Raw genomic sequence first — 27,989 nt, forward strand, 5'->3', positions numbered from 1 at the left:
ATCGGAATTCAACTATTTTGGCGTCCGTTTTAGAGCATTTTTGACTGACTTTTTTTTTTCTCCCCAAAGACCCGCAGAATATCGTGTTCTGTGAATCAATCGTTCATCTCTTGATAGTCATACTTGACAATTATCCTTCGATGGATTCCAATTGACGAATATAAACGTCCACGGCAGTGAAAGCGAGAACACCACATTTTGTTTGTGTTATATTCGAACCTGTTGTCTGTTGTATTGACGTGATCCGATGATATTTGAGCGCTGTCACTTTTCAAAACACTTCCTGCGGGATTTTCGTGTTCAATTGAAATGAACGCAACTTCATGGCATCCAGACGAAATCAGCTTTGACATCACCTAGCGTGCGCGCATTCAACTCGCATCCATTTTCCGTCGATACAAATCTTTTCGACCAACTTCATCACTTCGGCCTCCACTGCTGCTGCTGTTTTCCTCTTTTTTTTGCTCTTATTTAATCTGCAAGCCAGACTTTTTCAAACTTTGGAGGAAATTAACTTGGCTCGCTGTGATTCCATCTCTGTTGCCAGGGCCCACACATTGTTAGACTTTAGATTTTTTTTTTTTTAAATAAAGTGTCAGTTGAATTATAAATAGTGAGGTGATTTTTTTTTTTTTAATGGGTGTGTTTGGCTGAGCGTGTGTTGACAAAAGCCTCCCCCCGCACCCCCTCCCACAGGACAGCATGGAGCTGGTGTTCAAGCAGTCCAAAGCCGTCGCCGTCACCTCCATGTCGTTCCCGTTGGGGGACGTCAACAATTTCGTGGTGGGCAGCGAGGACGGCTCCGTCTACATGTCGTGTCGTCATGGAAGGTGCGTCCGTCAGCCGCCTCGGGCTTCCACAAAAATGGAACACTCGGAGAGTCAAATAAACATGGCGGAGCAACGCAACTACACCCGCCCCCGCCGCTTTTTTCGGTTTTTACTCCTGCCAAGTGGCCATGTTTTTCTTCTCCGCCTGTCAGTCGGCCACATAAAGCTCGTCTGACATTAACAGGGTGCACATTATAAAGGAGGTGAATCAGTTTTTCCCTTTTCAACGCCGGCGAACTTATTTGACAGCCCGCCGCCCCAAGCGAGAATCTAACCCGCGGCTCATCCAGCGCTGTTGTCGTTAAACAGCCGGATGATCCCCCTCTGCAAATGCGGCTTAAATCCGAGCCCCCACCCCCCTGCTGAGATGCGTATTAGCCCGAGACCAAATAATTGAAATGTCCTGCAGTAACAGACGGGGGAAGAGCGCCGAGAGGTGGTCGCCGCCGCTCGGCTCGCGGATTCACCTCCGTAATTGGCCCGATCATTTTCCACCTCATTTGCAATCGTATGATACCGTCATTGCGGTTTAATAACGCATAAGCATCACTCACGCTGAGTATTTACCTCTCTGTGTTAATTATCGGAGCTTCGCTTGGATAGCGGCTCTGCGGTGGAGGGGGGGAGTCGTCATCGGCGCTTTGGATTGAGGTGGAATGCGTTTCAATACGCCGCCTTGGGTCATACATACAAATGGGAATTTGTGGAAAAAATACGCTTCCCGGGTCACACCGCCATTATTCGTACGGTCACGTAAGACTCGAGCAAAACGAAGCGAAGCGTGCTGAATCCAACACGTGCATAAAAAAAAAAAAAAAGTTCAACCGGCGTCTAGGTGCATCTCTGTCTGCCTTCTCCACAGCAAAGCGGGCATCAGCGAGATGTTCGAGGGCCACCACGGGCCCATCACGGGCATCCACTGCCACACGGCCGCCGGCCCGCTGGACTTCTCCCACCTCTTCGTCACCTCCTCTTTCGACTGGACCGTCAAGCTGTGGAGCACCAAGGTAGAAAATGAATGCGGCACAATCAGAGGCGGTGTTTACTTCCCTTTTTAATTGAGTCGAGGAACGTATTTGACCATGGGAAAAAAATCTCATGACGTACTGACACGCCAAACAAAAATGTCACGCAAAATAACATCGTCTCGATTGGCACACGTTTGGTTTCTCGGCGTTGTGCGTGTCGTGACTCTCTGTTGTATAAGAGCACAATCACTATGACGGGTAATTGATATCCCTTTTGAGATTTATCCGCTCATCTTCCTTTCTCCGTCATCTGCCATCGTTAATTTTCTGTTCATTCGCCTTGCGATAACGCGCTAATCACACATCGCAGTCAAACTCGTACCACACGGCCTTTCGTGTCGCTTTTGCAGAGCAACAAGCCGCTCTACTCGTTCGAGGACAACTCGGACTACGTTTACGATGTCATGTGGTCGCCGACTCACCCGGCGCTGTTCGCTTGCGTGGACGGCGTGGGCCACCTGGACCTGTGGAACCTCAACAACGACACGGAGGTGCGACACGTGATCACAAAAAGAGGCTTCGAGCTGTTTGCCCCTCCCACTTGAAGCTTACTGTCAAACCCAAAAGAAAATTGGAACAGAATTGCATGTTGTGTCTTGAAAACGGAGACAGACGGGAAAATGCTAACTTTTTTTTTTTTTTTTGATGTCAGGTCCCAACCGCCCGCGTGTCCGTGGACGGGAACCCGGCCCTCAACAGGATCCGATGGGCTCCTTCCGGAAGAGAAATCGCTGTGGGAGACTCCGACGGACGAGTCCTGGTGTATGACATTGGAGAGGTAAGTCAGCCTAAATCTTGGGCTGAAGGATTTCATGAAAATTTTAATTTTTTTTTTTTTTTTTTGATGTCAGGTCCCAACCGCCAGCGTGTCCGTGGACGGGAACCCGGCCCTCAACAGGATCCGATGGGCTCCTTCCGGAAGAGAAATCGCTGTGGGAGACTCCGACGGACGAGTCCTGGTGTATGACATTGGAGAGGTAAGTCAGCCTAAATCTTGGGCTGAAGGATTTCATATTTCAGCCTTTGAAGCCAATTGTGGTTTGTTTTCCTGTCGGGGCCGTGTTTAGTCAGGTTGAATTTTTTTTGTTTGTTTTAAATTACACGTTGTGTATTGAAATCAACCAAACCACATTGCCTGAAAATGACATTGATATGCTATCGGTTAGCGTCGATTGTTGCGGAACAAAATATCTACACAGATACAGTACCAAAAGTCATATATTCTTTATCCTCTCTGAAGAATGACTAAGAACGTGAGTTTGGCAACACCAGGCTGGCAAAGACCAAAAAAAAAATGTTGAGACGATGAATCGATTGGATGATCTGTAGAATACTCGATTCTGAAGTGGCCGCGCTCTCCTCCCCAGCAAATCGCCGTCCCGCGGAACGACGAATGGAGCCGCTTCGTCCGCACGCTGGCCGAGATCAACGAGAACCGAGATGACGCCGAGGAGCTGGCGGCGCAGCGCTTGGCGGCGTGATGACGCCACGCGGCGCCACTCCGTGTTCGGGGACCAGCGGCGGGCTTGCGAATAAGTTCCTATGTCAGAAAACGAGTCGGCTCATCCTTTCCCGCTCGTCTTTTTGGGACAGGTCAAAACAACAGACACCCCCCCCCCCAAAAAAGAGTTGTTTTTTTTTCTCTTCCCCAACCAGATGCCTTAAACATAAGAATCAAATCCATCTTTCTCTTTGGCATGTCGACATCCGCCTTAACATGAGCTCTACAAGCCAAATATTTGTTCTCTGCATCGTGTTTCACCTCTTCTTCCATTTTACCGAAGCAATCTCATCTTTCGAATGTAACCATCACATCCATGTGGCTCAAGGTCTTTTGTCTCACATCTGCACGATCGACATGTTCAAACTTCCAGACTGTTCGGTATTGTCAGACATCATGTTTCCCGTGCAGCTCTACAGACCGGAATGTCCTCCATGCATAAAATGATCATCTATGCTGTAAACGCTCAGTGATTCAAAGTATAAAACAAGTTAATAATATCCCGACAGTGATTGTTTCTGTCTTGGAAAAAAAAAATTACAAAGAAAGAAGTGAGCATTTTATGTTTCTTTTGGACAGTTATTAACAAAAAGTTTTAAAATACCGAATGGGCCTTACACATTTCCTTCCGCATACATTTTTGACAAAACAAGCTGACTCAAATATGTCGAACCTATTTTTTAACTTAATCAAATGGGTCAGTTGTTGTCTTTAAAAATCAAATATGCCCACCCCTGGTCAAAATGAAGCTCCTCAACTCACTTCAGCAGTTCCGTAGCACCAGGATGCCACCAGATGGCGCCAAAGCAGTACTCCACCGCACTAAAAACAGTGAATAGCTACATTTTTCAGATAAGAACGAGAATAGTTTAGATCCCCCCCCCCAAATGGGGCTTCAGTGTACTCTACTGATTGGGCAAGTGGGTAGCTGCCAACGTCAAATCTATTTTTCCACACATCAGAAACAGTTTTGAAACTATTTATTCCAATAAAATAAATACATTTGAAACGATTGCCCCGGATGAAAATAAACACTTTTAAAAACATCTGTACATAGCAGACACATGCACCAACACCACTCAAGCGCTTTGGCATACGATAAAAGTGCAGTCACAATCCTTTGTAATGTCATAATGTTCCTCTAAAAAGAAGTACAGTATGTACAAATTGTGCAAGCCTTGCAAAATAAACACCCCCCCAAAAAAAGCCATTTTCATGCAGCATTTTCAAAGGAAGTCACTTGAACCCATTTTGCAGGAGGAAGCAACTCTCGGAGTCACGTCGCAGCTCACAGTGTCGATGCTTTGGCGGCGGCCACCGCCGCCGCTCCGGAATCTTGAAACTTGGGCAGCTGAAGGCCAAACTTTCGCTCCACGCCCGCAAACGTGGCGGCCGCCATACGGTATCCGCCCACGTGGTCGGCACTGATGGGAGGAAGGTCTGTCGATTTGGGGGTGGGCTGGGATCCCGCCGGGTGACTGCAAGAGGAAGTCGGATTAGCATTGAGAAACAATCTAACCGATTCTCTCCCCCATATTGTGATTGCTATTTAATATGCAATCATTTTTGGAATTATGTGTACAGTCCTAGTCATTGGAATACTTACTGGCCGCCAAAGTCGATACTAAGCCATCTCTGCAGCAGTTCGTAGGTCACCAAGGTGACGCCGAACTGTGGTGAAGATCGGAAGACCCGAGCTGAAACAAACACAGGCGGAGGTTTTAATATGATTGCACGTAAAAAAAGAAAAAAAAAACATTGTACACACCCTCTGTTCAAATGTCAGGTTGTACGTATAAAAATGAAGGTAAATCATTTCAAGACTTTCTCCACAATTCATGTAACCAACAACTCAGTTAAAAAAAACTTAGCACAGATTATTATAAATTGAGATAATGGGCACCCTCTTATCACTGGTTTGTGGCGGTGTTCAAAATTAACCACTCACAATCAGACGCGGGTAATTGGAAGTCAGCACACCTCTGCAACCGTTTAAAGTGGCATCTGATGAACCAAAATAAAGTTCAGATGTTCTAGTAGGCTTTTTCTGATTATTTTTGGGGTGTTTATAGCAGCAGCCTGAAGGTTTAGTGTTAGGGTGTCAAACTCCTTTTTGTAGCAAGCCACTTGGTAGTTACAGCCTCCCCTTTTATGATGGTGAACCCAAATTTGGAATCTAAACAACAAAATGTGTTTTGAAAGTCAAAGTCGAGGACACAGATCATAGTTTGCCCAATTATTGCTCCAAGTGACTCGAAAAACCGCAACAAAACAATTCTTGCAAAATCTCAAGGTTATTTATCGCGCGTCACAAATACAAAGAGAGAGTGTAAAATTTTCAGAAATAATTTGTTGTTTTCTTGTGAATAGACGAACAAAACGTCAAATGTTCCGTGCGATGTAAGGTATCCGAGAATCAATATGGCTGACCTGCGGCGCCCTTCCAAAAGGCCCTGAAGCCTTCCTCCTTGTGGATCTTCCTGAAGCAGTCGATCACTCCGTTGTACGTGGTCTGGCCGGCTCGGGCCGCCACCTGCAGTCTCGTCTTGATGACATCGGCGGGGGTCACCAGCGATGCTGCGGGGACACCTTTTCGGGAGCAATTGACAAACGGCGAATGAAGCGGCGATGCATGTGAGGAATCCGTGCAAGACAAGCGTAAGTGCGGCCGACTGTACACTTCATCCAAAAATTGTCTTGATGATATTTTTCAAGTTGGCAGTTTTGTCTCATACGAGAAGATGATGCAATGCTGCTTTTTTGTTTGTTTGTTATTTTTGTGGCCTCGACAGTCAATGACAAACGTGTAAAAGACCCCCCCTCCCTCCGCCAAAAAACAAAACAAAAACAATATTCAAACTGATAATATTTCTTGTCGGAGACACACTCCATTACAAATAAGTCAAGTTGCCAATGTAGCACCCGTGGCTAACATTTGTTTGTTTACAGGGTGCTGCTATTTTTTTTCTAGCTCGACAGCTACTGTGCATTTGTCACAACTGCACATTTTTCATCGTAGCGTGCCATTAGGAATGGCCACGTTTGAGAATTGCGCTCGGGCGGGGCTTGGGTCGGGAGTGGGTAGGGGGTGGGGCAATTGTAAATTGGGGCTACATTCAAATCTTGCTAGCAGCGAACGAGCGCGAGTGTTTTAGAGTTCGTCAAAGGTTTCGTTTCAGGTCGCAAATGTTGGTTCAACGGTCGACTGTACTTTTCTTGTCGCAAGGGGGATTTTGAACATGTCATCATGCCGAGACCTTGTTTTCATGATCTGAAAAGTGTAAAAAAAACCTCACGAGGCTTCAGGCTCTTCGTTTTTAAAGTCTGATTCATTGCCCGCAGCGAACGAGCGCGAGTGTTTTCAGAATTGTTAGTTGCCTCGCCTTACTGTCCCCCCATCACCTCTTGAAGCATCAAACGGGGCTTCGCTATACCTGCAATGGCTCCAGCGGTGAGCAGCTGTAGCGCCCCCACTTCTCCCGTGTCGTCCGCAAGCATCTGTTTGGTGTGGGCGTACACAGGGAAGTAGATGGCCGAAAAGGGGATATCCCTCAGGAAGCAGGCTTTAGCTCCCTAAAAACACAACACATACAATGGATCATTTGGAATACGCGCAGGCGGGATAGGTTGGTTGGGGGGGCTGTTGTCTTGCGGTCTAGGGGCCCGTCTCATTCCGCCTCAAGGCAACTTTCAGGTTGATGGAGTCGACGCTCCTCGAGGCGGAGACATCCATCACACTCTGCTTCTGCCGAGAGGAAGTCAGCATTTTTGGGAACTATTTTGCCGTGTGTTTTCTTTCGGGGCCACACACTGCCTGCCTGCTCGGCGTCAAACGACGACTGCGTGACTTGGCCTGCCGGTGAAGCCACAAGAATGTGGAAAAGCGGTAGCAGCAAGCAGCACGCAGCAAGTTCCACAAGGAGGAGGCCCTCGCTAGTTGATTGATTTATTTATTTATTTTTTGCATGTTCAACACTGTTTGGAAAAATTGCAAACAGCACAAGTGGCGTTTGAGGTTGACATTTGAAATTCAGATTCGGTCCGCCGTGGCGGAAGACACAAAATGCACGAAAACTCCGCAGCATTATTAAGCAGGAAACAAATGCAAGGTTGGAGTTGTGACGTGCATTGTCAAATTTCAAATTGGCCGGAACGATTTTAAAAAGTAACCTCATCGCAATTTTTTCTCCCCCCCCCCCTCAAAATTGTGATGGCGATTTAAAATGGCTTTTTTTTTTCCTCCAATAAACACAGTATAGCAATAAACAATATCAGATTTGCTCAATGTTTTGGCCTTAAAGATTAGATTTACGCTAAAATAAAGGCAAATGAACCATAAAAACACTAAATCCTACTTTCAGTTGGTTTTTTTTTTTTTGTCGATATCCAGTGAAATCCATTATGTTGCGATTTATCGTTTGCTCCGGCACTATATATATTTTTTGCTTTTGTTTTTTTTTTTCTCCCACATTGTAATTGTTTCATTGTTGTTGCCAGGCTTGGCTGGCGAATGACCGACCAGAGGACACACCCACCCGAGACATAAATAGGGAAACGCCACAGCTAAAATCTACAACGGGAGACGCCTTTCGGCTACAAGGTAAAACAACTTCAGCAAACAAACAGGGTCCGGTCGCCTGGTTTGCACTTTTGCACGTTTTACACAAACAGACTTATGTGTGATGCCCCCACAAGCGGGAAAGTACAGTCGGCGTCAACGACGCGCTTCTAAGTTGTTTATTAAAAGCAGCGAGAAGCGCAAAACACAGAAACGAGCTTGCAAACTGCTGTTCTGCCACCGATGCACGCCCAGTTGCTCACGCGTGACAGCCCTGCACTGAACAGTAGCCGAATCCCATTTTGCCCATGTCACGTGCCAAGCCACGCCCACACCAGCAAACCCCGCCTCTTCTCAGCACGTGCATGTCAACATGCACAACAATACGTACAGCTCATTTTTAGATTTGCTGTTAGCAATTGTTTTTTGTTGTTGTTGAAATGTTTCAGTGTTTAAAAGCGTTGGACTAAATTAAAGTATCTTTTGATACGTATAAATTGAGTGTGTGGGGGCACAGTAAAACGAAAAAAAAAATTTCTGTGATCTAAAGCAGATCCTCCAATAAACACAGTATAGCAATAAACAATATCAGATTTGCTCAATGTTTTGGCCTTAAAGATTAGATTTACGCTAAAATAAAGGCAAATGAACCATAAAAACACTAAATCCTAATTTCAGTTGGTTTTTTTTTTTTTGTCGATATCCAGTGAAATCCATTATGTTGCGATTTATCGTTTGCTCCGGCACTATATATATTTTTTGCTTTTGTTTTTTTTTTTCTCCCACATTGTAATTGTTTCATTGTTGTTGCCAGGCTTGGCTGGCGAATGACCGACCAGAGGACACACCCACCCGAGACATAAATAGGGAAACGCCACAGCTAAAATCTACAACGGGAGACGCCTTTCGGCTACAAGGTAAAACAACTTCAGCAAACAAACAGGGTCCGGTCGCCTGGTTTGCACTTTTGCACGTTTTACACAAACAGACTTATGTGTGATGCCCCCACAAGCGGGAAAGTACAGTCGGCGTCAACGACGCGCTTCTAAGTTGTTTATTAAAAGCAGCGAGAAGCGCAAAACACAGAAACGAGCTTGCAAACTGCTGTTCTGCCACCGATGCACGCCCAGTTGCTCACGCGTGACAGCCCTGCACTGAACAGTAGCCGAATCCCATTTTGCCCATGTCACGTGCCAAGCCACGCCCACACCAGCAAACCCCGCCTCTTCTCAGCACGTGCATGTCAACATGCACAACAATACGTACAGCTCATTTTTAGATTTGCTGTTAGCAATTGTTTTTTGTTGTTGTTGAAATGTTTCAGTGTTTAAAAGCGTTGGACTAAATTAAAGTATCTTTTGATACGTATAAATTGAGTGTGTGGGGGCACAGTAAAACGAAAAAAAAAATTTCTGTGATCTAAAGCAGATTTTCACGAATTGCAATCGATGTTGCTGAAAGAGGAAGTTTGAAAGTCGACTTGTAATTGTCACTTTCATGTCAATATAAGTAGTTTCAATTAAAAAGAAAGAATTCAACAACATTCGTTACAACTGAACGATTAACCCAGGGGTGCGAAAAGTACGGCCCGCTATGTTCTTGACTCTAATCCGGCAAGCATTTACATCGAGTCCTATACTATTTGGTACATTCATTGAATCGTTTTGTCAATGACCGTATTGATGTTTTGAGTTGTTTGGTGGGTTACTCACCAGTGAATAAGCCCTTTCGACCCAATTTATGTTGTTTTTAGAGTGAGTCTTCAATCCTTGTAATCATTCAGATTTGACATTTGACTCGTCTGCGGTGTGTCAATTTTCTTTTCGGGGACTTTAAAAGGGAACAAAACAGCATCCTCTCTCACAGTCGGTGTGTTTTCCAACAGTGCACCATGCAAACTCTTGATGTTTTTTTTGTTTTTTTTTTCTGTGTGTTGTGTGTCCTCCTCCGCCCTTGTGTGACAGACAGCCCGACCCAGGTTTGCCGACCCACCTTGTAGAGGCCAAAGAAGCCCAGTTCTCGCACAACATTGAGGGCGCTGACCCTGGAGCCCGTGGTGATCTCTCCGGCCACCTGCAGGCGGATCTTTACGATCTCCAGAGGGTTGGTGAAAATCACCTGGGAGCCTCCGGCCTGTGGGAAGCAACAAGGGAGGCGGGAAAAAAAAAAGGTGATTTCAATGATTGCAAATAGAGCAGGAGTTCAACTCGGGCGCTGAAGTGAGTCCGCGCGCGGACGTGTGAAGATGGTAATGATGTGTAAGCGTTTGCCCCTAATGGGATTTGAGAAATTATGACAGCACAAAAGCCACTTTTCACCGCCGCCGCAGTTTCGCGCTGTCAGGCGTCGGCCATGGGAGGAGCAGGAAGTAATGCGGGCATTGTTGGGGAAGCGACAAGGGTCAGGTCGGAGCAGACGTGGAGTGAGGAGCGGCCCCCGGTTCACGCTCGGGAGGCTGTGACCCTGGCACAGGCCCTCTTGCCCTCTCGCCCCCCTCCTCCCCCCGAGGCACCTCCTGTGGCGGGGGCCAGCGAGCGAGCCGGCCTGGCCTCGCCCCGCACACTTCCCAATTTCACCCTCGAAAGCGGGGGCGCCGAATCACCCCTGGACGGCTCAGCCCGAGGCACGGCGCCCTGTGACTCAGGCACATTTATCAACCCCCCCACCCCCCCTCCCCGAAAAGCTAATCAGGCCTCAGGATGGCCGCTGGTGACATTTAGGGCAGGGGTCTTATCTGTAAACATCCGAGCTAGGATCTAAAAAAAGCTTGGGCGCATTTAGTCATTTTTAAAGTGGAACATGGAGGGGCGGGGGGGGGGGAATATCCGCTGCTCTGAAGATGGATGCGCTCACTCACCCCCCCTCGCTTTTATCTTCTCAACTTCTCTGATGCCAGCCATCATGTGGCAGCCTTTCATGGGGGGGGGGGAGTGGCGAAATCCGATGAAGACTTGGAAAGTCCCCAGATGGGACGTATCCCGTCCACGGTTTGTACAAGAAACATCCTGCGGTGTCAGTGCCCGTGTTGGCGGGCTTCAGGTATGCACGACGCTGTCAAACTCAATCACAAATGAGCAAGAACCGGCTTCGGCCGGGACCCTGCGGGGCCTCTGCTCCAATTACACCCTGACAGGGGTTGCGACCCCCGCGGACCCCGCCAGCAACCTGCGGGGCTCTTCTCCGCAGCCAGCCTGGTTCCCTTCACAACCTCCGGCCGGCCAGCGGATGGCAGGAAACGCAGCTCGCGTCGGCAATGTGGCATTAGACATGCACAATCAGTCGGAATTAGGGCTCTTTTGAAAAATAATCTAATTGCAGCCCCCCCCTCCTCCCCCCACCGCTAAATATTGTGATTGCGATTAAATATGCAATTTTTTTTTTTTCCAAGGTCCTCTTCCCATGTATTTTTGAACAAACAAAAGCAATACCATGAGTTAACTTACTACCCACTTTGACTTGCCGTCTTTGAAGTCGGGATGCACTGATTATCGGTGCCGCTATTCGGCATCGTCCTTTAAAGAAAAAAAAAATAAGAATAATATGACGGAGAAAGAGAGCTGAATATAGTACTGTGTTGCCTGCAGGGAACTATTTATTTTCCATTTTCAGTTCACTTTATATGAGAGATGCTGCTGAATGAAGGTTGAAAATATACATATTAAAATTGTGCTTACACATCCGCCGGCTAGAATTTCAGCTGCCAGAGGGACGGAACCATCTTGTTTGGTGAACTTGTCTCTGACTAAATCATTCATCTGAGAGGAGGGAAGAAGGGAGGGAGGGAACAGAACAAAAAAAAAAAAAAAAGCAAATGAGACACACAGTCCCACCCTTGATAGCGAAGCATTAACATGAACTTGTGCTCGAAGCTGTGTCTTGATTGCAAAGTGCGCCCGCTACCATGCGTGTTTTTTCATCCGCAAAGCCGGTTCTTCACAGCGGCGTTTTGGACGCACTTTAAAGCGGCGCCGAGGGGGAATGACTTGCCGTGAGTTTGATGGCTTTCTCCGGGGCCACGCCAATGAGCTGCGGGAGGAGGCCTGAAAAATATTCACAAGGGTGCCATTAGGAGAGTCAAAGCCGAAGTCGAAATGAATGTTTCGTCTTTATTGAGCGGCAGGCCAAACGATACATTTCGACGGGACTCTGCACGTTCGCGTATGACCCGTGCGTGAATTTGAAACCCCCGACTTTACCACGTACGATTCATGAAACATCAGACATCAAATATGGCTTTTTCGTTTTTTGTGAGACAAGGCAAGACGGTTGCGGGGGGCACCGGCTGATGACCATATATTCTATATTCTCAAAAAAAATTTGATTCGTTGTCGGTTAGTTGCATCACTATGTTGGTACACACTTTTTAAAGTCATAGTTAAAAAAAAAAAAAAAAAGCTTCACTTTGGTCATTGGTAGGATTTTTTTTGTACGTATGCATATTTTATGGAATTATTTATATCGTGCCATCGATACATTGAGCGCTTAAGAAGTGATGTCTACACCTTTACGTGCCGCAAATATGTTTGCATGACTATTGTAATGCGATTTAGGACACTTGTTTGGCGGGTAAAAGTGTTTGGTATGTTCACGACTAACTGAATCTCATCATAATTTGCCTTTATTATTGCATCATCCTAACCTAGAAAATCAAACGTTTATGTATAATGCGCCTGGTATTGTTTACTATTTTGCAGATTAATTTCTTGCTTATGTTTGTTTAAAAAAAAAAAAAAACACATGGAAAAAGGACCTTGAAAAAAAAATAAGCGCATGTCCATTAAAAATCTGAATTACTTTCCAAATTTTAGAACCACTACTCTTCTTTCACTGAATTCTAATCTGTCGACACGGCGTGCGTTGAAACTTTTTTTTTTTTGGCTGATGTTCCAGAATAGTGTCAGTGTGACTGCTTGACTCTCTCAGCATTCACACATTGACGAACAGTCAAACAATGCGCAGCCTGGGTGGTTGCGGCCGCCGCGCCGTTCCGTCGCGCGTCCTTCATCAAGCTAGCTCGGCTTGTACAGGAGCTGCTGAGTGACTGCTATTGGAACGCCACCAAAAAAAACTCTTTCGTCAAGTGAAGAGGAGAAGGAGAGCGATAAAGAGCCGCGTCAGTGAAGGCAGCAGTAGGTGGCAGTCTTGACTTCTTCCATGTGAAGCGCCCCCAGGGTGAGAGTGTTGTGTCGCCCAACCCCTCAGCGCCATTAACGCCATCCGGTCTGAACGAGATCACACGGCGCTGCTACTCTGCCGCTCGTTGTCCTCTGGGGGGGCTCGCCGAGGACATAATGAAATCTCGACCCCCGGGTGTTGCTTTATTCACCGCTGAAGCGGGAGCGCGAAAGGTTTCTGGCATCAATTAGCAAAGAGCGCGGCGCCAAACATGAGCGCCTCGACGCTTTTTTCCCGATGCGCTCGCCGCGCGGATGTTTGTTCGGCGGCTCTGTTTTTCTCGCAGAGAATTCTGATGAGCTATTGATTACCTCGGTAGAATCCGAAGAAGCCCTCGTAGCGCAGTACTTTCTTGGCGCAGTCGAAGCTGTTCTTGTACATGAGCTCGCCCACCAAGGAGCCCGTGGAGCGCTGGTTCTGCATGCGAGTCTTGACCAGGTCGATGGGATACACAGCGGTGGCACCCGTGGCTAGACAACACACATTTAATTCATCCATAGGTGAATATTTGATGCTGTATTGATCTGTGTGTGTGTGTGTGTGTGTAATTGCATGTTCTGTACGTTCAACTCAATTGCAGTGGCGGGCCGTGCGTTTGGTACCTGGGCCTTCATTGGGGAATTAACCCACATTATAGAAACCATCAATATGAATAAAAAAAAAACAACAATATTTATCCAATAACGAAAGCATGACAAAATGTGAAATAATCAATCCTACTCACCAGAGAGGCTTTTTATTAAATGTATTCACGTATGCAGATTGCGACAGATCTGTTTCGTGAGTCAACCTTGGCTGGCTCTGACCAACCAATCGGAGCGCAGAAATAAGTTAACAGCGTCAAGGACCAGAGTTGTGGCCCCGCGAAGGCGAATTTGAATTCTGATGACGGAAAAGTCCAATTGCGAATGGACTTTTAAGTTGCATCCATCGTCACGACGGATGAGAAGATTAGACTGACATGGCAACACAGAGAGGTTGAAATCTGATTGGATAAAACAAATCAACAAACGCCGACATACCGGAAGTCGGGGTGAGTGCGCCTTTTATGACGGTCAACTTCGTTTACATTTGTATCACCAATAGGAATGCTAAAATATGACTTCACACGGTTTTGTGATGTGACGTGCTATGTGAGTATCGATAACGAAGAAGAATTTCATCCAATTCAGGACAGTGGCAGAGATCTGTACCTTCCTGACTCCTGAATTTAAATAAATCAATCAATCGGGAAGACGTAAGCCCAGCAAGTGGAATAAATCCTGCTTGCAAACAGCCCCATCAGCGCCGCAGCTGAGAAGTGGCTCATTAACATCCAAAAGACTAGTTTCGTCCAGTCCTGTGATTAATGATGTCTGCTACGCTGATCTAAACTAACTTTAAACTGACACGCACAATCAGCTCCTGTCTCGGGTCGAGTTATGTCAGAGATTCCTTGTATCAATTCCTGCCGGCGTAATTAGACGGGGATTCCAGGGAGCTCGGTTCCGGAAGATTTGTGATACCCCAAAGCTCCGGCTCCGACGACAGCTTGGAGCCAGCAGTGGCACGGCCGCACAATGCGGGAGCCTCATATCGCGGCTCCTCGCCCCGCAGCACAATGGCCGGCCCCGGAATCTCGGGCTCGTCCGTCTGGCCGGCTAAAGTTACCCTTCTCGGCGGCAGACGTGTCACTCACCTCCAGCAATTGAGCCCAGAGTGAACCTGTAGGCGGACTCCGCAACCTGGAGCCAAATGGGCCGGGACGATTCAGGAGTATGCTGTGGGAGAGGAAAAAAGACAGCGGAGGTCAAATATGCGAAGATCGGGAGGAGTATGCCGCCACGATAACAAGGAGCAATTTCGGATACAGACACTTTGACAGCAGACAATCCGAGCCGGGATGCGACTGCGGCTAAGTTGTGGAGTGGGTCAGTGGTTCGAATCCCATTGTCCAAATGTCCCCATTCCCGTCAGTCAAAAAAACGTTGGGTTTTTTTTCCCTGTCAGAAGCCAGTTTCTGACAGTGGATTATTGTTTTTGCCATTAAAAAAAAAAAAAAAATGTCAGACCACCTTCATGCGCTGGCTCATCCATATAAGCAAGAAACAGTTACATGAAGTCCATGTCGCATTTAGCAGGAATCTAAATGTTCACTTTCTGAAGTTTCTTTAGTGCTCCATGTAACTTTTATCTTTTTTTTTTTGGTAACTTTTCCTATAAACAGGAAAACAAAACACTGGCGGAAATAGGCTTCTGATAAAATAAATAAATGGTTTATATATATAGAGAGATGGTTCCGTCCCTCTGGCATCTCTCTCTCTCTCTCTCTCTCTATATATATATATATATATATATATATATAATACAACAACAGCATGTGCTAGCATGCCAGTCTATGCTGTTCTCTCCCTCCCCACAAGACGGTAGGAACGACTCGATAGGCCACTAACTGTACGAAGCAGCTACGAGTGGATTGAAAGAAGCTCAACAGTAGTTAGGACAATCCCATTCAGGATTTGGTAATTGACCAGATGACCTGGAGTTTCCCCTCAGAAGCTCCACGTGGAGGAGCCGGCCGGAGTGCTTTGATTTTCACAAAGCGTCATTTCTTTCTTATCGGCTTGCCTGGCTGTATTCATGTTTGATGTTGAAAGCGGGGCCTCTTTGTTTTCACAGCGGCGCAAGGGGCTAACAGATTAGCCCTCCGAGCCTTTTCCGTGTATAGATAAATATCTACAAGCGTGTGTGCTGAAGTGGTGACTAACTTCTCCCAGACATGAGCACAACATATCGCTCCCCCCCTTCCCTCCCTCCCTCCCTGCCAGATGCGGAGTTGCATGCTATCAAGATCCAGGACTTGATCAAAGGTTTCAAACAATTAGCATACTTCCGCTGAGGGTAGGCCTTGGGATGGTCGCATCGCCCCGGAAGAATCAAATTCCAGACCTCTGAGACATCCCAAGAGCTGGGCTGGCCTGGGGTAGTTCTGACCACAGCCCGACAGAGAAGCGAGTCATGCAGTGAAGGCAAGATTGTTGTTCTCCCAGCCGGCGTGATCCCCCCCCACCCCTACCCCCCCCCCCAACTTCTTCATGCCATTAGCAGACCTCGCTAAAGGCCTCTAAAATCCCCTGCCTTTTATCAGCCTCGCAGATGCGAGACTACAGTGGATGTGTGCGAGGAGAGGTGCAACAATCCATTCCTCCTCTAGAAATGTAATTGCTCTACTTTCATCTGGGAGTTTAAGTAATGCACTTCACAAGGGGAGAGAAAAAAACGTGGGCACTCTGCTAATTCACTTACGGAACATCCTCTTGAAGCTTTTTTTTTTTTGTGCGTGTGCTACTGTGCAAGGAGAAGGCAGAGGTCTCGGAAGAGAAGCTTAGATAAAAGGTGTCAGAATGCTACCTGTCTCTGGGCCTCGGCAAGGTGGTAAGGCATCTCTCCTTCTTCCAGCGGGGCTATCCTCTCGATGTCGCTGTGGTTGAGCCGTCTTCACGCACAAGAGCAAAGGGAGGCAAGGGAATTAGGGCAGGAAAAAGTACAGACCTGTCGTGTTGCGGTGGAACATTTTCCAGAAAACTTTTCCTGGCTTGAAAATGACGCGCCAGACAAGCTGGGTGAATGGCACCATGCAGCAAAGGTGTTTTTCAGAAATAGGCTCGACTCCTCATCATAATGCTTGTCGACGTGTTTTACTGTCTGTTTTCTTTATAAAATAACATGCGCAGTCACCGTTTATTATGATTCGTATGAAGCTATTTAGGGTGGTCCAGTGGTTAGCGCGTCGACCTCACGGTGCAGAGGTTCAATTCCAGCTGCGGCCTCCCTGTGTGGAGTTTGCTTGTTCTCCCCGGGCCTGTGTGGGTTTTCTCCGGGTACTCCGGTTTCCTCCCACATTCCATAAACATGCATGGCAGGCTGATTGAACCCTCAAAATTGTCCCTAGGTGTGAGTGTGAGCACGGATGGTTGTTCGTCTCTGTGTGCCCTGCGATTGGCTGGTAACCGGTTCAGGGTGTCCCCCGCCTAGTGCCCGAAGACGGCTGGGATAGGCTCCAGCAACCCATGCGACCCTTGTGAGGATAAGCGGATCGGAAGATGGATGGATGGATGGATGGATGAAGCTATTTAAATTGTTTGCAAGGGCAAAACTATCCATCGGGGAATCTGATCGTTTTGTGCCACGTTGTCAACCGGGAACCCGAAAACTCATCCACCCCCCAAAAAAATACAAATCAAGAAGTTCCAGTACAAAATCCGACTAAATTCCCGTGACGGGGGTAGAAAATGGTGTCATTATTTGGTCAAACAGACAGGTGATGTATTGAAGTTAAGGGGAAAAACTGCAACAAATGCGGTACTGGTATCAAATGTGAATATGAATATGGCCGCAAGACATCTTTTGACTTTTGGCATGCGTTCCAAATACACAAGTGGCTGAAAGCTAAAATGAGTGAATAGTTGGTCTACCAGTGAGAAAATTATTTGACAAAATGGGTCAAAATTGAAGAAAGCGATACCCTCTTGGCCCATGCCGAGATCTCAGGAACTAATGAAAACAACAGAAAGCGAAGATGTTTCAAATAACACCACCGAAGCGCCGAATTGGCGCGACACAACAACAATCGCGATAGACTCCAGTGAAACGTACCCCGAGGGAGTGTGGAGACCGGCGAGTTGGTAGAGGATGTCGATCTCCATTGGAGTGATCTGACCAAACTTATTGGCAGCGTGGACAAACTCCTCTAAAATGATAAAAAGAAAAAAGGGAAAAGGCTGTCATGGTGGATTGTTCATCCCCCGCCCGCCCCCCTAAAAAACATCAACATTTCTGTTCATGTGCTGGATAGTATTTGCAAATACAATTTATTTTCCAGTGAAATGAAAGGTGCGGCACCTATGCAACACGTCGTTGGAGGAAATTCTAAATCTAAATCAATAGGTTGTTCTGCATTTTTAAGGCAGTCCGTTAATAGCAACATCGCTGGAAGATCATTTCATGATTTTTTTTTTTTAAAGGCAAGGAATCTTCTCTATTCCATGAGTGCTGTAATGACGTGTTATCCGGGTGACTGGAAAGTGCAAGTTACTCAGAAGCTCTGCCGATTGCAACTCAATTATTTGCAAATACCACAACGGGGGGGAGGAGGGGACAAAAGTGGAGTGTCTTAAGAGGAAACACTGAGGAGTAGATGGTGGCTGACAGCACGACTATCAGTTACACAGATCTACATGTTAGGGGAAGTGGTCTGATTACCAGGTCAAACGTTTTCATTTACCTTGGTAATTTAGAGCTACAGAAAATGTTCCCTGTGTGGTCACTCACACCATTCTGTCAAGACAGTTAAACATGATCACACAGCTACAGAATCAAATCCAGGCTGATGATTATTCAGTCGCGGCGAGCAAAGCGCATGGTTGTGAGTGGCGAGGTTGACGGGTGGCATCGGGGACTACCTTTGGTGACCAGCGTGTCTTTATACGCGCCGGCGAGGGTGCTGTAGATCTTGCGGATCAGCTCCATGTTGTTGAGGAGGGCGTTGAAGGCGTTGAAGTAGGAGAAGCTCACCATGTGGGAGGTACCGCCTCCGGCCGCCTGGAGAAAAACATCAAAAGAGGTCAGAGGCATATGCTGGGTCTTTTATTTTGAAGGATGGTTGCTCATTTAATATTTTGGGTAACTGCGTAAGCCTAACATATCAGACCTAAACGTTGATACATAGCATGTACGGGTACCTCATGTCTTTAATTGGAATGCAAGTTAATTTATTGCTTGTGTTTGTTTCAAAAAATAAAAAATAAAATAAATAAATGCGAAGAGGGCCATGTTAACACCTCACCTTATGAAACCGGATGAACGTTTACCAAACGGAGCCACGGCCCACTGAATTGAACTTTAATGATTGATGGAAACTTGGCTTTATAGATTTCTCGACCGGCTAACAATATGACTAAAGTGTTTTTGATCCAATCATATACGGTCCAGGACTTTTTCTGCAACCAGTTTCACAAAAAATTTACAGTTATGTATTTCTTTTTTTTTTTTAATTACAAAAAGAATTTGGTGGCCCGGTGGGCGAGTGGTTAGCGCGTCGGCCTCATAGTGCAGAGGTCGTGGGTTCGATTCTGGCTTCGGCCTCGCTGTGTGGAGTATAGTGCAGAGGTCGTGGGTTCGATTCTGGCTTTGGCCTTCCTGTGTGGAATTTGCATGTTCTCCCCTATGCCTGTGTGGGTCTTCTCCGGGTACTACGGTTTCCTCCCACATCCCAAAAACATGCATGGTTGGCTGATTGAACACTCTAAATTGTCCCTAGGTGTGAATGTGAGCGCGGATGGTCGTTCGTCTGTGTGTGCCCTGCGATTGGTAAGTATTTACTTGAATCTTGAATGTTTTGTCACATTATTTGTTCTGTTCTCCTTTTTTCAGGAAGCTCTCCATGCAACTTTGTGTTTTTACTCATTTTTGCTACCTCGTGAGCTTAAAATTTTTTTCCCCTCGATAGCACGCGATTTTCAAAATAAAATTTGCACTGACAATGTTTTCTCCAACTCACAGAAACCAGATTCTCCTCCACGAATGGAGTCAGCATGTGGTGCCTGATGGTGGCCATGATGTCGCTGAAGTCCAAAGCCGTGATGGTGCCAATTTTCTCTTTGTCTTTTTGGGCGAAAGCCTGGCGGGCGTGCTCCAGCTGTAGCTCCTACGACAGGAAAGAGAGCGAGTGGGTCACGCTGACAAAAGACGACAAGAGATGCTTCCTGTGATGAGGAGCAACACACAATAAGTGAGCTGTGAAATGGAACCTTGAAGGAGAAAAGCGTAATAATGTCAGCGTTGCCCAGATGCGAAAGTCATCTGAAGTGACAGTGAGAGACACTGGCTTCGGTAATCACCGTGTCTCTCTGGAGACTAATGGAAATCATGTCCCGAGAAGCCCGATCCCGGAACAGCGCGGAGCGCTTACTGAGTCGACTAGCAGTGCGCACGCGCGCGTGTGAAATGATTCACGATGACACGCGCGCAATCAGAAAGGGATGCAGAAGAAGGCTGACCCCGAGCCGGCCAACGTCTGCTGTCAAAGCTCATGTAACAGAGCGTGACACAGCGATGTCAACCGCAATATCCAGCCGCTACTTCCTTTTTGCACAAGTTCTCGTTAGCTAATCAGTGGCTAGCGGTTCAATAACTTATATAGCGGTGACGTCACAATTGGACGTTTTTTTTCCAGCCATGTCACAGTGTGAGCATATACTGTAGAACGACAATGTCTGATGCCAAATGGTGACCCAAAATTTAAAACTTGTCCACGTTTTCGTTTGTGGATGCAAGTACGTTTACGTCCTGGCCCAAAGACGTTCTGATTTGGTTCCTTTCATTCTGTCAGGTTGTTCGATAGGTGGAATGGGGAACACCGGGTGGCTTTGGAGCAGGTTTGGTGGCCCGCAAGAGTCTTAACGATGCTCCGCTGCCTTGGCCTGGCTGTGTCAGTACGGGATGGCCCAGGTAAGCTTTACGATTTGATAATATTTGTTTTCTGTCAACAGATTAAACCACTTTTCCATCCCTTGTGGCAAAACATGCAAAAGAAGCTGTTCTTCACATGCACACTGCACAATGCAGCACGGTTGCAAAGATTTTGGACGGCAGACGTCTCTCCTCCTGACGAAGTTTCATCCATACACACGCGGCAAATGTTTTGACAATTTAACATCCCGCCGGGCATCCACGGCAATCACCACCGCCCATCACAATTGCCCATTTTGTCCACAAGCGACTGCTTGAGCATTTTAAAACCACTAAGACTAAACCAACACGCTTCAAGGTTGCGTTTTAATGACTCCATTAAAACACCCGTGCACTGTTTTGGATTGACGGGATGGATCAAATATTTGACCTGCAGAAACTGGGTGAATTCTGTGTAGCTGAGGTTCTTGCTTCTCTTATGGCCAAAGTGTAGCCTGATGAAGTCACAGTCCCAGTTGAAGGGAATGTGATGATGCACGCTGGTCTGGCTGAAGATGTCACGTACATTCTCTGAAAGTGTGAAACGTGAATATCATTTGAATATTTCTCCTAATGCGTCGCTTGTAAAATGTTGTAGATTACTAGAGTCACAGACAGACAATAAGCAGGTGTTGCCTCCAGAAAAAAAACCTGTTAGACTACATAATGTGTACGTACCAAAAGAAACGTTCCCCGTGCCGGTCTTGTCAAACAGCTGAAAGGCAATTATGAACAGGGCATCAGGGGCGCAGAGAACCGACTCAAAGGCCAAAAACTCCTGGAATGAGATCAACCTGTTGCGACAAAGTTCATCCATATCAGTTACCCTTCACAGATAAACCGCTTCCAATACAAAAGCTGGATGAACACTTTTTTTTTTGTTGCTGGTTCACATGAAATTTTGTGGGCATAAATGTCAGAAGATCATGTACATCCCTCCCTTTTTTTTGTTTAAATTAAATCAAGTATCCACATTTATTTGTGACACAAAGCCTACAATTTCATATCCAGCCTTTGCGTTAGCATTCCTAGCTAATTAACGCGCATTGAACCAATTACCTTTCATTGTAATTTTGTTGTGAGCCATTAGTGTGATCGAATGTCTGTGTAACAATGATAATACTGTAGTACTTTGTACTTCCTTCAACGGCTTGCTCTTGCTGCTTTATTGGCTTTCCCAGCCAGAAGTGCTGATGTTTTTTTTTTTTTTTCGTACAGATGATGTAAAAGAAAGATGAAAGTTGTTGCGGGGTTTTTATTTTTTTATTTTTTTAATTCTGATCCATCCTATCAAGACCCGCCTTTAATATGGTGAATAATGTGAGAGAAGGATGCTACTCACCCATCTTTGGTGGTGTCGGCCACTCCGGCGATCAGGCCCACTGTCTTAGGGTTATGTTGCAGCTCCGTTTCCAGACCGAGGTAACGCTGCACAAAGTCTTTAGGTGTCATGTAATGCTCCCCGTCCTCCACCACGCTGGCATACTGCGCACATGACAAAAGATGACCTTACACCCCTTTGTCCAGTAAATTACCACCGTCCCTGAATGGTAAGTAAAACTGTACATGGACAACATCCACGCAGGACTGTTTTAAAATAATACTCCAATTTGATTTCATTTCGACTCTTGAGGGAAAACGCTGATTCATCACGGATGTTTTTTTTCACCACAGTCGGGACAAGGACGTGCGAGGGATAAAAGCAAACACCCATGACCGTAAAGCTGTTTTTCTTTTCATTCATTTTTAAATGCCCGGCAGTGCAAGTTGTAACGTATCCCGCTTCGTGTCCCTTTGAAGTTGCAGTAATATCTTGCACAAAGCAATGCAATGTAAAAAAAAAATGTTTACGGTGAAGGTGTCACCTTAAATGATCCCCGACAGCTGTTTGAAATGAAGTAGCTGGAGCTTCGCACCCGTGACTGATTTGCTCTTTGTCCTTAGCACAGTGGAACCAAGCGACTCGGTCAAAGCACAAGAACGTCTAAAGGGCAGCACGCGGTGGCAGCAAGGGGCCATCTATTCCTAGGAAAGATGATCAGTTGCGCAAGAAGCAGGACTCCCAAAAATACAATCGCCTGCATGTTCTGAAGCCTATGGTGCCGATGTTTAATTTGCCACAAAGCAAAGTAAAGTACAATTCTCTAAATGACCTTCCTTCTACTGTACATCCATCCATGCATTATCCAAACCGCTTATCCTAACAATGGGTCGTGGGCGTGCTGAAGTCGATTCCAGTTTGTTCAAGCAGTAGGCGGAGTACACCCTGAACTGGTTTCTTGGAATGTTGTAATCCTGATAAGCCCGGCGCAGGATTTGAAGGCACAGTTCGGAAGGAATTGGAATCTCAGCTATGACCTTCAGAAGTACAGTAAATGGGTGGATAGAACTGGATGCCTTTGTGCATTAGGTAATGTTGGAACAGAAAAGGGCCCCTCCCCAAACCATTCCCACGTAACGCAAGCATACGATTGTCCGGAATGTCTTTCTAAGACCAAAAGTAAAGATTCAGAGGAAGACGCGGAAATGATGGACGAATTTAGTCATTGCAACGACAATGCATTAAATGTTTTGATTTTGTCTCCTGAAGGACAACCGCTCAGCTCAGATGCTAAGGGATGCCACAGAGCTACTTCATCCCACTTGCGTGGCTGTTGAACTTGCAACCCACCGATACAATTGCACCTCTCAAGACACTTTTTCGAAATGAGTTCCATGAGAACTGAGTGGAAACATTCAAATAACACCAAAAGCATTAAGGGCTCTATTTTTGTAAACAAAGCAGCGACAATGCAAAAACGCCTGTTTGCAACTGTGCCCGTAGGCCGAAAGATGTGCCTCTAGAAACGGAATTTCAATCGTTTATATTTCAATCATTGCACTGAAAAGCTGATTTTTATCATCTCAATCAGCGGTCGACAGGTAGTCCGCAAACTGGAGGGGGGAAAAAATTATGTGTCTGGGTGCTGGTTATTGATATTAAATCTTTTTGTGTTAGTGTACACTGTACCCTAACCATCCCATTGCCCCCCCCTCCAAAAAAAAAGTGGAAATGTTTATTGTATAAAGGCTGACGGAAGGAAAAACCCTCCACGGGAGCCGCAAGCATCAAGGCCGCGTTGGTCGTCCTTCAGCACTCTGAAGCAAAAATATGCACGAGCCAGCACGACTCTGTTCTAAACTTAAGACCTCAAACACCCTCCAAGACTTGCAGTCCATTTTAGAGTCGGGGTCGGGTTACAAGCTGGAGCAGAGATAGCCGAGGGAACACAAGCACCGCATGAACTGGCATGGAAGAAAAAAAAAAAAAAAAAGACTAGAGGATCGCAAAGCAGGAGCCAAGAAAGACAGAAAGGGGGCTCGGAGATAAACAGAAACAGCGAGGGTGGAGCGTTTCACGCCAAGTGTTTTCATTGCTTCCATCTTATTGCACTCCGCCGAATTAACAGAGAAAGTGAAACTATTCATTCCCGGCAATTTATTGCTGTGCTGCCTTTTTCTCCCATCACATTATTATTGTGTTTCTATTCAGCCTCACAGTAGGCCTCAAGTAGTTCTTAATCAAATTATACAGGCAGTCAGAAAGCGCTGGCAGTAATTAACTCTTCCACCTGAATGTGGATCACAAATTACACAGTCAGTCCTCTTGTGGCAGACTGAAGACCGCGTGGAGACTTTCAGGAAGTTCACACTCCAAAATGGGGTGTGTGTGTGAATGTGTGTATGAGTGTGTGCCAAGCAGACATACTGGCAAACAGGTGTCAACCTCAAGGCCCGTTGCATCACTTTATGCGGCTCGCGAAGGCATATCAAATGTCTCGTTCATATTTCTTCCTGACCGGCTTCACGCTTACTATTTTGACAGAAAATTGCAAATTTTCTTCATTTTTAACTGCTATTAAAAACACCTCCCCGCCATTCCCCCCCATCAAATCCCTCGTTTACTTAAAAATTAACACACTGCAATTTTACATGACTCGTGATTTCAAAAATAGAAGTGTTTTTGACAATACACGGTAGATAACAATTCATTAAAGGGCGGTGCTTCGAGTTACAACTTTAATTTGTTCGGAGAGCACAAGCGTAACTCAAGACACTCTCAACACAGTTCACTTTTATTTATATAGCGCTTTCACAACAGCTACAGCTGTAACACAACAGAGCGCTTTACAGTCCTATTGCAAATCGTCTTTCGAGTGAAGTGAATGGAATTGCCATTAATACGGTTTAATATCATTTCCATTGCAGCTTCCAGCCCCCCCCCCCCAAAAAAATACAATAATTAAATAGAATGTAAACCATTGTGCATGATTAATTCCTTGCGACTTATTTTGGTGCACACGACTTGGCCACCCGGGTAGTTCAATACAGTCATGAAGACACAAAGAAGACTCTCACCATGACTGTAAGTGACTAATTAAATGACTATTAATAGGATGAAGAGAACATGCCTGTGAGTTTTGTTTTAGTGTCTGTCTAGATGTGTTGATACATTGTTAGTCTTCAAATGTCCATTGCTGAAAGGGCTATAACATCGGGACGACTCATGGCGTTAGCCTGTCTATGGTGTTTTGCATTATGGGTTAGTATTAAATAAGCGGAAGGCGAAGCTGTGTGGTTGTTTTCAAAACACAACATGTAATTATTTTAGTTTGAGAGTAAACTTGATATGGGAGCGGCATTGAACAACTTGAATATTTTTTTCCAGAATTGTTCAGTGCTGCTTGTTGAGGAGCGAGTTGATATGAGTTTCCTGCCCACACAGTGCTTGTGTTTTAAATTTTTACTCAAAAAAAAAAAACAAAGTCAGGTCAATCGTATGCCCATGAGTCATGTCCAATGCTCACGGAAACTAACTAGCCACATTCCTGGCATCACTTATTGGTAGACGTTACGGTTTACACGACAGGATTTTTGGGGACGATTTTTAGTCATGATATTGTCGTTTTCAAAATACGCAATACCTAAAATTACAGCTCCTATAAATAATTTAGTCAGAACCTTCTCCAAATTATTTTATTGAACAACAAGTGGAGATATGTGCCCTTGATCTGATTGGCAACTTCACAAAATTACTCTTGATTATAAAATCAACACAACGTGCAAAGTATCAGCCAATCCAATTAGCCAATCAGATCGGAGGAAAGTCGGCTCATTAAGCCACACCCCTTAAAGGCACACAGCTCAGGCGTAATGTTATTGTGTCTTATAGTAATTACACTTTATTAAACAAGTTTATTTGTTTGCATTGTCTTTTATATTAGTTTGACAGCGCTGTTTTACTTTATTCAAACACTGACAAATATATATATATATAGTAAATGTCGCTTGACTGTATTAATGAAATACCACAAACGTGGTCACGAAAAAAATAAACTTGTCAGTCAAGATACCTTTATATAATTTTCAGTCATAACAGACTTGAGAAATGATGTGGCCCAGATGTGGCCCACAACAAAAAAATATGTTTTCCACCAAATTGCAATATCTATCCAACAGAGGACTGAGTTGAAGCAGTCCTCCCCCCAAAAAGTCAAAGCATATGTGTGACCTTTAAGTAAACTATGTGAACCATAACACGGAAGACGGTACACACCCTCAGCAAACCACAAAGTCACAAAAAAAAAAAATGGTCTTACCTTGAGAAAAACTGCCTTCAACTCATGGGGGTCGGCTCTTTTTGTCATTTTCACCTGTAACACACACAAGCCCAATTTCAGATACTATCATGTTGCTTCTTCATCAAACCCTCTAGTGGTTTAACCGGTTCATCAATGAATTTATTTTGCTCTTGTGATTAGCTCAGATTTTAGCAAAACCGGCACGGCGGAACCGATCCAAAACATCCGCGGAGTGCTAACATAACCCTCCGGGGGGTAGCGAACGAAGCCAGCGGTGGAAAAAATAAATAAACACAAATTCGTCTTGTAGTAAACGTGACAGCCGAGTCAAGACGTCTGGGGGGAGGCCATCGCTCCGGGAGGTGCGAGCAGCGTTCAAGGGGGGTCCGCCACATTTCTGAAACACGCCCTGGAAGGTTCGCGGTCCCCGCGGACGACAGCGAAATACACGCGCTCGCGGTAGCGTCTTTTAAAGTTAATATGTGATAAGAAGTAGTCACTGAGTCACCTTGACCGCCATGCTGGGTGTGACGTCAGTTGTAAGGAAGCAGCGCAGGCGCCGAATGGATGCAGTACAGTAACACACTGCATGTCCATCCAAATCCTGGAAGGTTCAGTTCGGGTAGGGGCGGTGAGGTGGCGGAGCTGGATGTTCTTACAATTCCTGTTTGTGGAGTTGAAACGAGGATATACTACGCACGAATAGAGGCGTACATAAACGCCGGAAGCTCATAAAACAAAAACGACTGACAGTCACATTACAGTAGTCGATAATTAATTGATAGGGAAATGGTACGTGCGCCGGAACAAGTCGCGGCTTCAACGTTGAAACAAATCGAACACATTAGCAAGTGGTGACGTCATGGTTGGTTTCACAGTAGGTTTTGATTTGCACTGCATTCTGTAAATAATTTATTATTACTTTTTATCACATGTCGGTACAGTATTTTACACTCAAATGAATTTACATTCCAGCCCCATTACATAGGCTGAATTTTATTTTAAGGCAAGGTATGTTTGCTTATGTAGCACATTTCATGTACAAGACACTTCATTGCGCTTCGCACAAGCAAAAGCACAACACCTAAAAGCATTAACAAAGCAGCCATAGACATTCAAAAGCAGAGCAATGAAAACAAAAGTACCTTCCCAAAAAATACTTCAAGAACGAAGATTTAATTTAAGCACATTAACAAGAGAAATTAAGACATTTAAGAGTAAAAAAAATGCAAGTTGCTTTTTAAAATACTTAAAGACCATACAGTGGACCACTTTACTGATGCATACTTACACGTTCTCCAGTGATTCCCAACCAGGGTAAGGGGTTGCTGCAGGGAATTACCAGTTTCACAGTTAATGTGTTTGAAAACTATTATTTATTAATTAGAAATATATCTTTGTACAGCCGTCTATGTCAGTGACTTGTAGTGATAGGCAGAATAATCAAATCTTTCAATAAATGGCAGAAAATACAGTAAACCTGTGTATCCACCTTTTCCCATTCATACACCAGAACAACTTATATATCAGCTTTCAATTTAATTAAACAGACCCCAATAAACATTCTCTTAAGACAAATTGGGGATAAATTGATCAAAGATCATTTTTTAATTCATCGGTATTCAAATTTTGTTTTGATGATTTAGTTTTTTAATGGGTGCCTCGGTTCAGTAAAGGTTGGGAATTTCAGTTGGCAAACTTGCATTATTTTTTTCCTTTTTTTTAAACCATTTAACACCAAAGCAGTGATCTGGCAGTTGCTGACAAATGTTAAATAAAACATAGTAT

The 27,989-nt window shown here is 45.4% G+C and overlaps 2 protein-coding genes and 1 long non-coding RNA gene across 7 annotated transcripts in view; 2 read left to right on the top strand and 1 right to left on the bottom strand.

Moving 5' to 3' along the window:
* Positions 1–3,859, top strand: part of dync1i2a (dynein, cytoplasmic 1, intermediate chain 2a) — a 20,797-nt gene extending 16,938 nt beyond the window's left edge. For 4 of the 5 annotated variants that reach the window (XM_019857597.1, XM_019857599.1, XM_019857600.1 and 1 more), the window contains 5 exons: positions 697–830; positions 1,693–1,837; positions 2,209–2,349; positions 2,710–2,835; positions 3,226–3,859. In XM_019857597.1, the coding sequence (XP_019713156.1) occupies positions 697–830; positions 1,693–1,837; positions 2,209–2,349; positions 2,710–2,835; positions 3,226–3,339 (660 nt within the window). In that variant the 3' untranslated portion in view covers positions 3,340–3,859. Of the gene's footprint in view, positions 1–696; positions 831–1,692; positions 1,838–2,208; positions 2,350–2,510; positions 2,637–2,709; positions 2,836–3,225 lie in introns of all 5 variants that reach the window. The other variant, XM_019857598.1, reaches the window with a different exon arrangement.
* A 176-nt stretch (positions 3,860–4,035) lies between these two features.
* LOC109507865 (calcium-binding mitochondrial carrier protein Aralar1-like) lies at positions 4,036–26,996 on the bottom strand. The gene is made up of 18 exons (XM_019857596.1): positions 26,710–26,996; positions 26,220–26,273; positions 21,923–22,065; positions 21,259–21,374; positions 20,972–21,111; positions 19,631–19,777; positions 18,534–18,672; positions 17,728–17,821; positions 16,483–16,567; positions 14,771–14,852; positions 13,404–13,562; positions 11,905–11,957; positions 11,592–11,672; positions 9,910–10,050; positions 6,794–6,932; positions 5,790–5,948; positions 4,966–5,056; positions 4,036–4,837 (listed from the first exon to the last, which is right to left on the bottom strand). The coding sequence occupies exons 1-18, from the start codon at positions 26,719–26,721 to the stop codon at positions 4,648–4,650; spliced, it is 2,025 nt and encodes a 674-aa protein (XP_019713155.1). The 5' UTR covers positions 26,722–26,996; the 3' UTR covers positions 4,036–4,647.
* LOC109507868 (uncharacterized) lies at positions 22,056–24,847 on the top strand. The gene is made up of 2 exons (XR_002166551.1): positions 22,056–22,130; positions 22,255–24,847. It is a non-coding gene; the product is annotated as an uncharacterized LOC109507868 (long non-coding RNA).
* Positions 26,997–27,989: the final 993 nt, after the last annotated feature.

Source organism: Hippocampus comes, unplaced genomic scaffold (assembly GCF_001891065.2).
Source record: "Hippocampus comes isolate QL1 unplaced genomic scaffold, H_comes_QL1_v1.1 scaffold359, whole genome shotgun sequence".
Lineage (NCBI taxonomy): Eukaryota > Metazoa > Chordata > Actinopteri > Syngnathiformes > Syngnathidae > Hippocampus > Hippocampus comes.

Excerpts from the sequence above, each read along its gene's own strand:
- LOC109507865 (XM_019857596.1), bottom strand. Across the intron at positions 6,933-9,909 it reads GCTTCTTTGGCCTCTACAAG|GGAGCTAAAGCCTGCTTCCT; the intron begins GTGGGTCGGCAA and ends TTGTGTTTTTAG. Across the intron at positions 4,838-4,965 it reads AGTATCGACTTTGGCGGCCA|TCACCCGGCGGGATCCCAGC; the intron begins GTAAGTATTCCA and ends TTCCTCTTGCAG.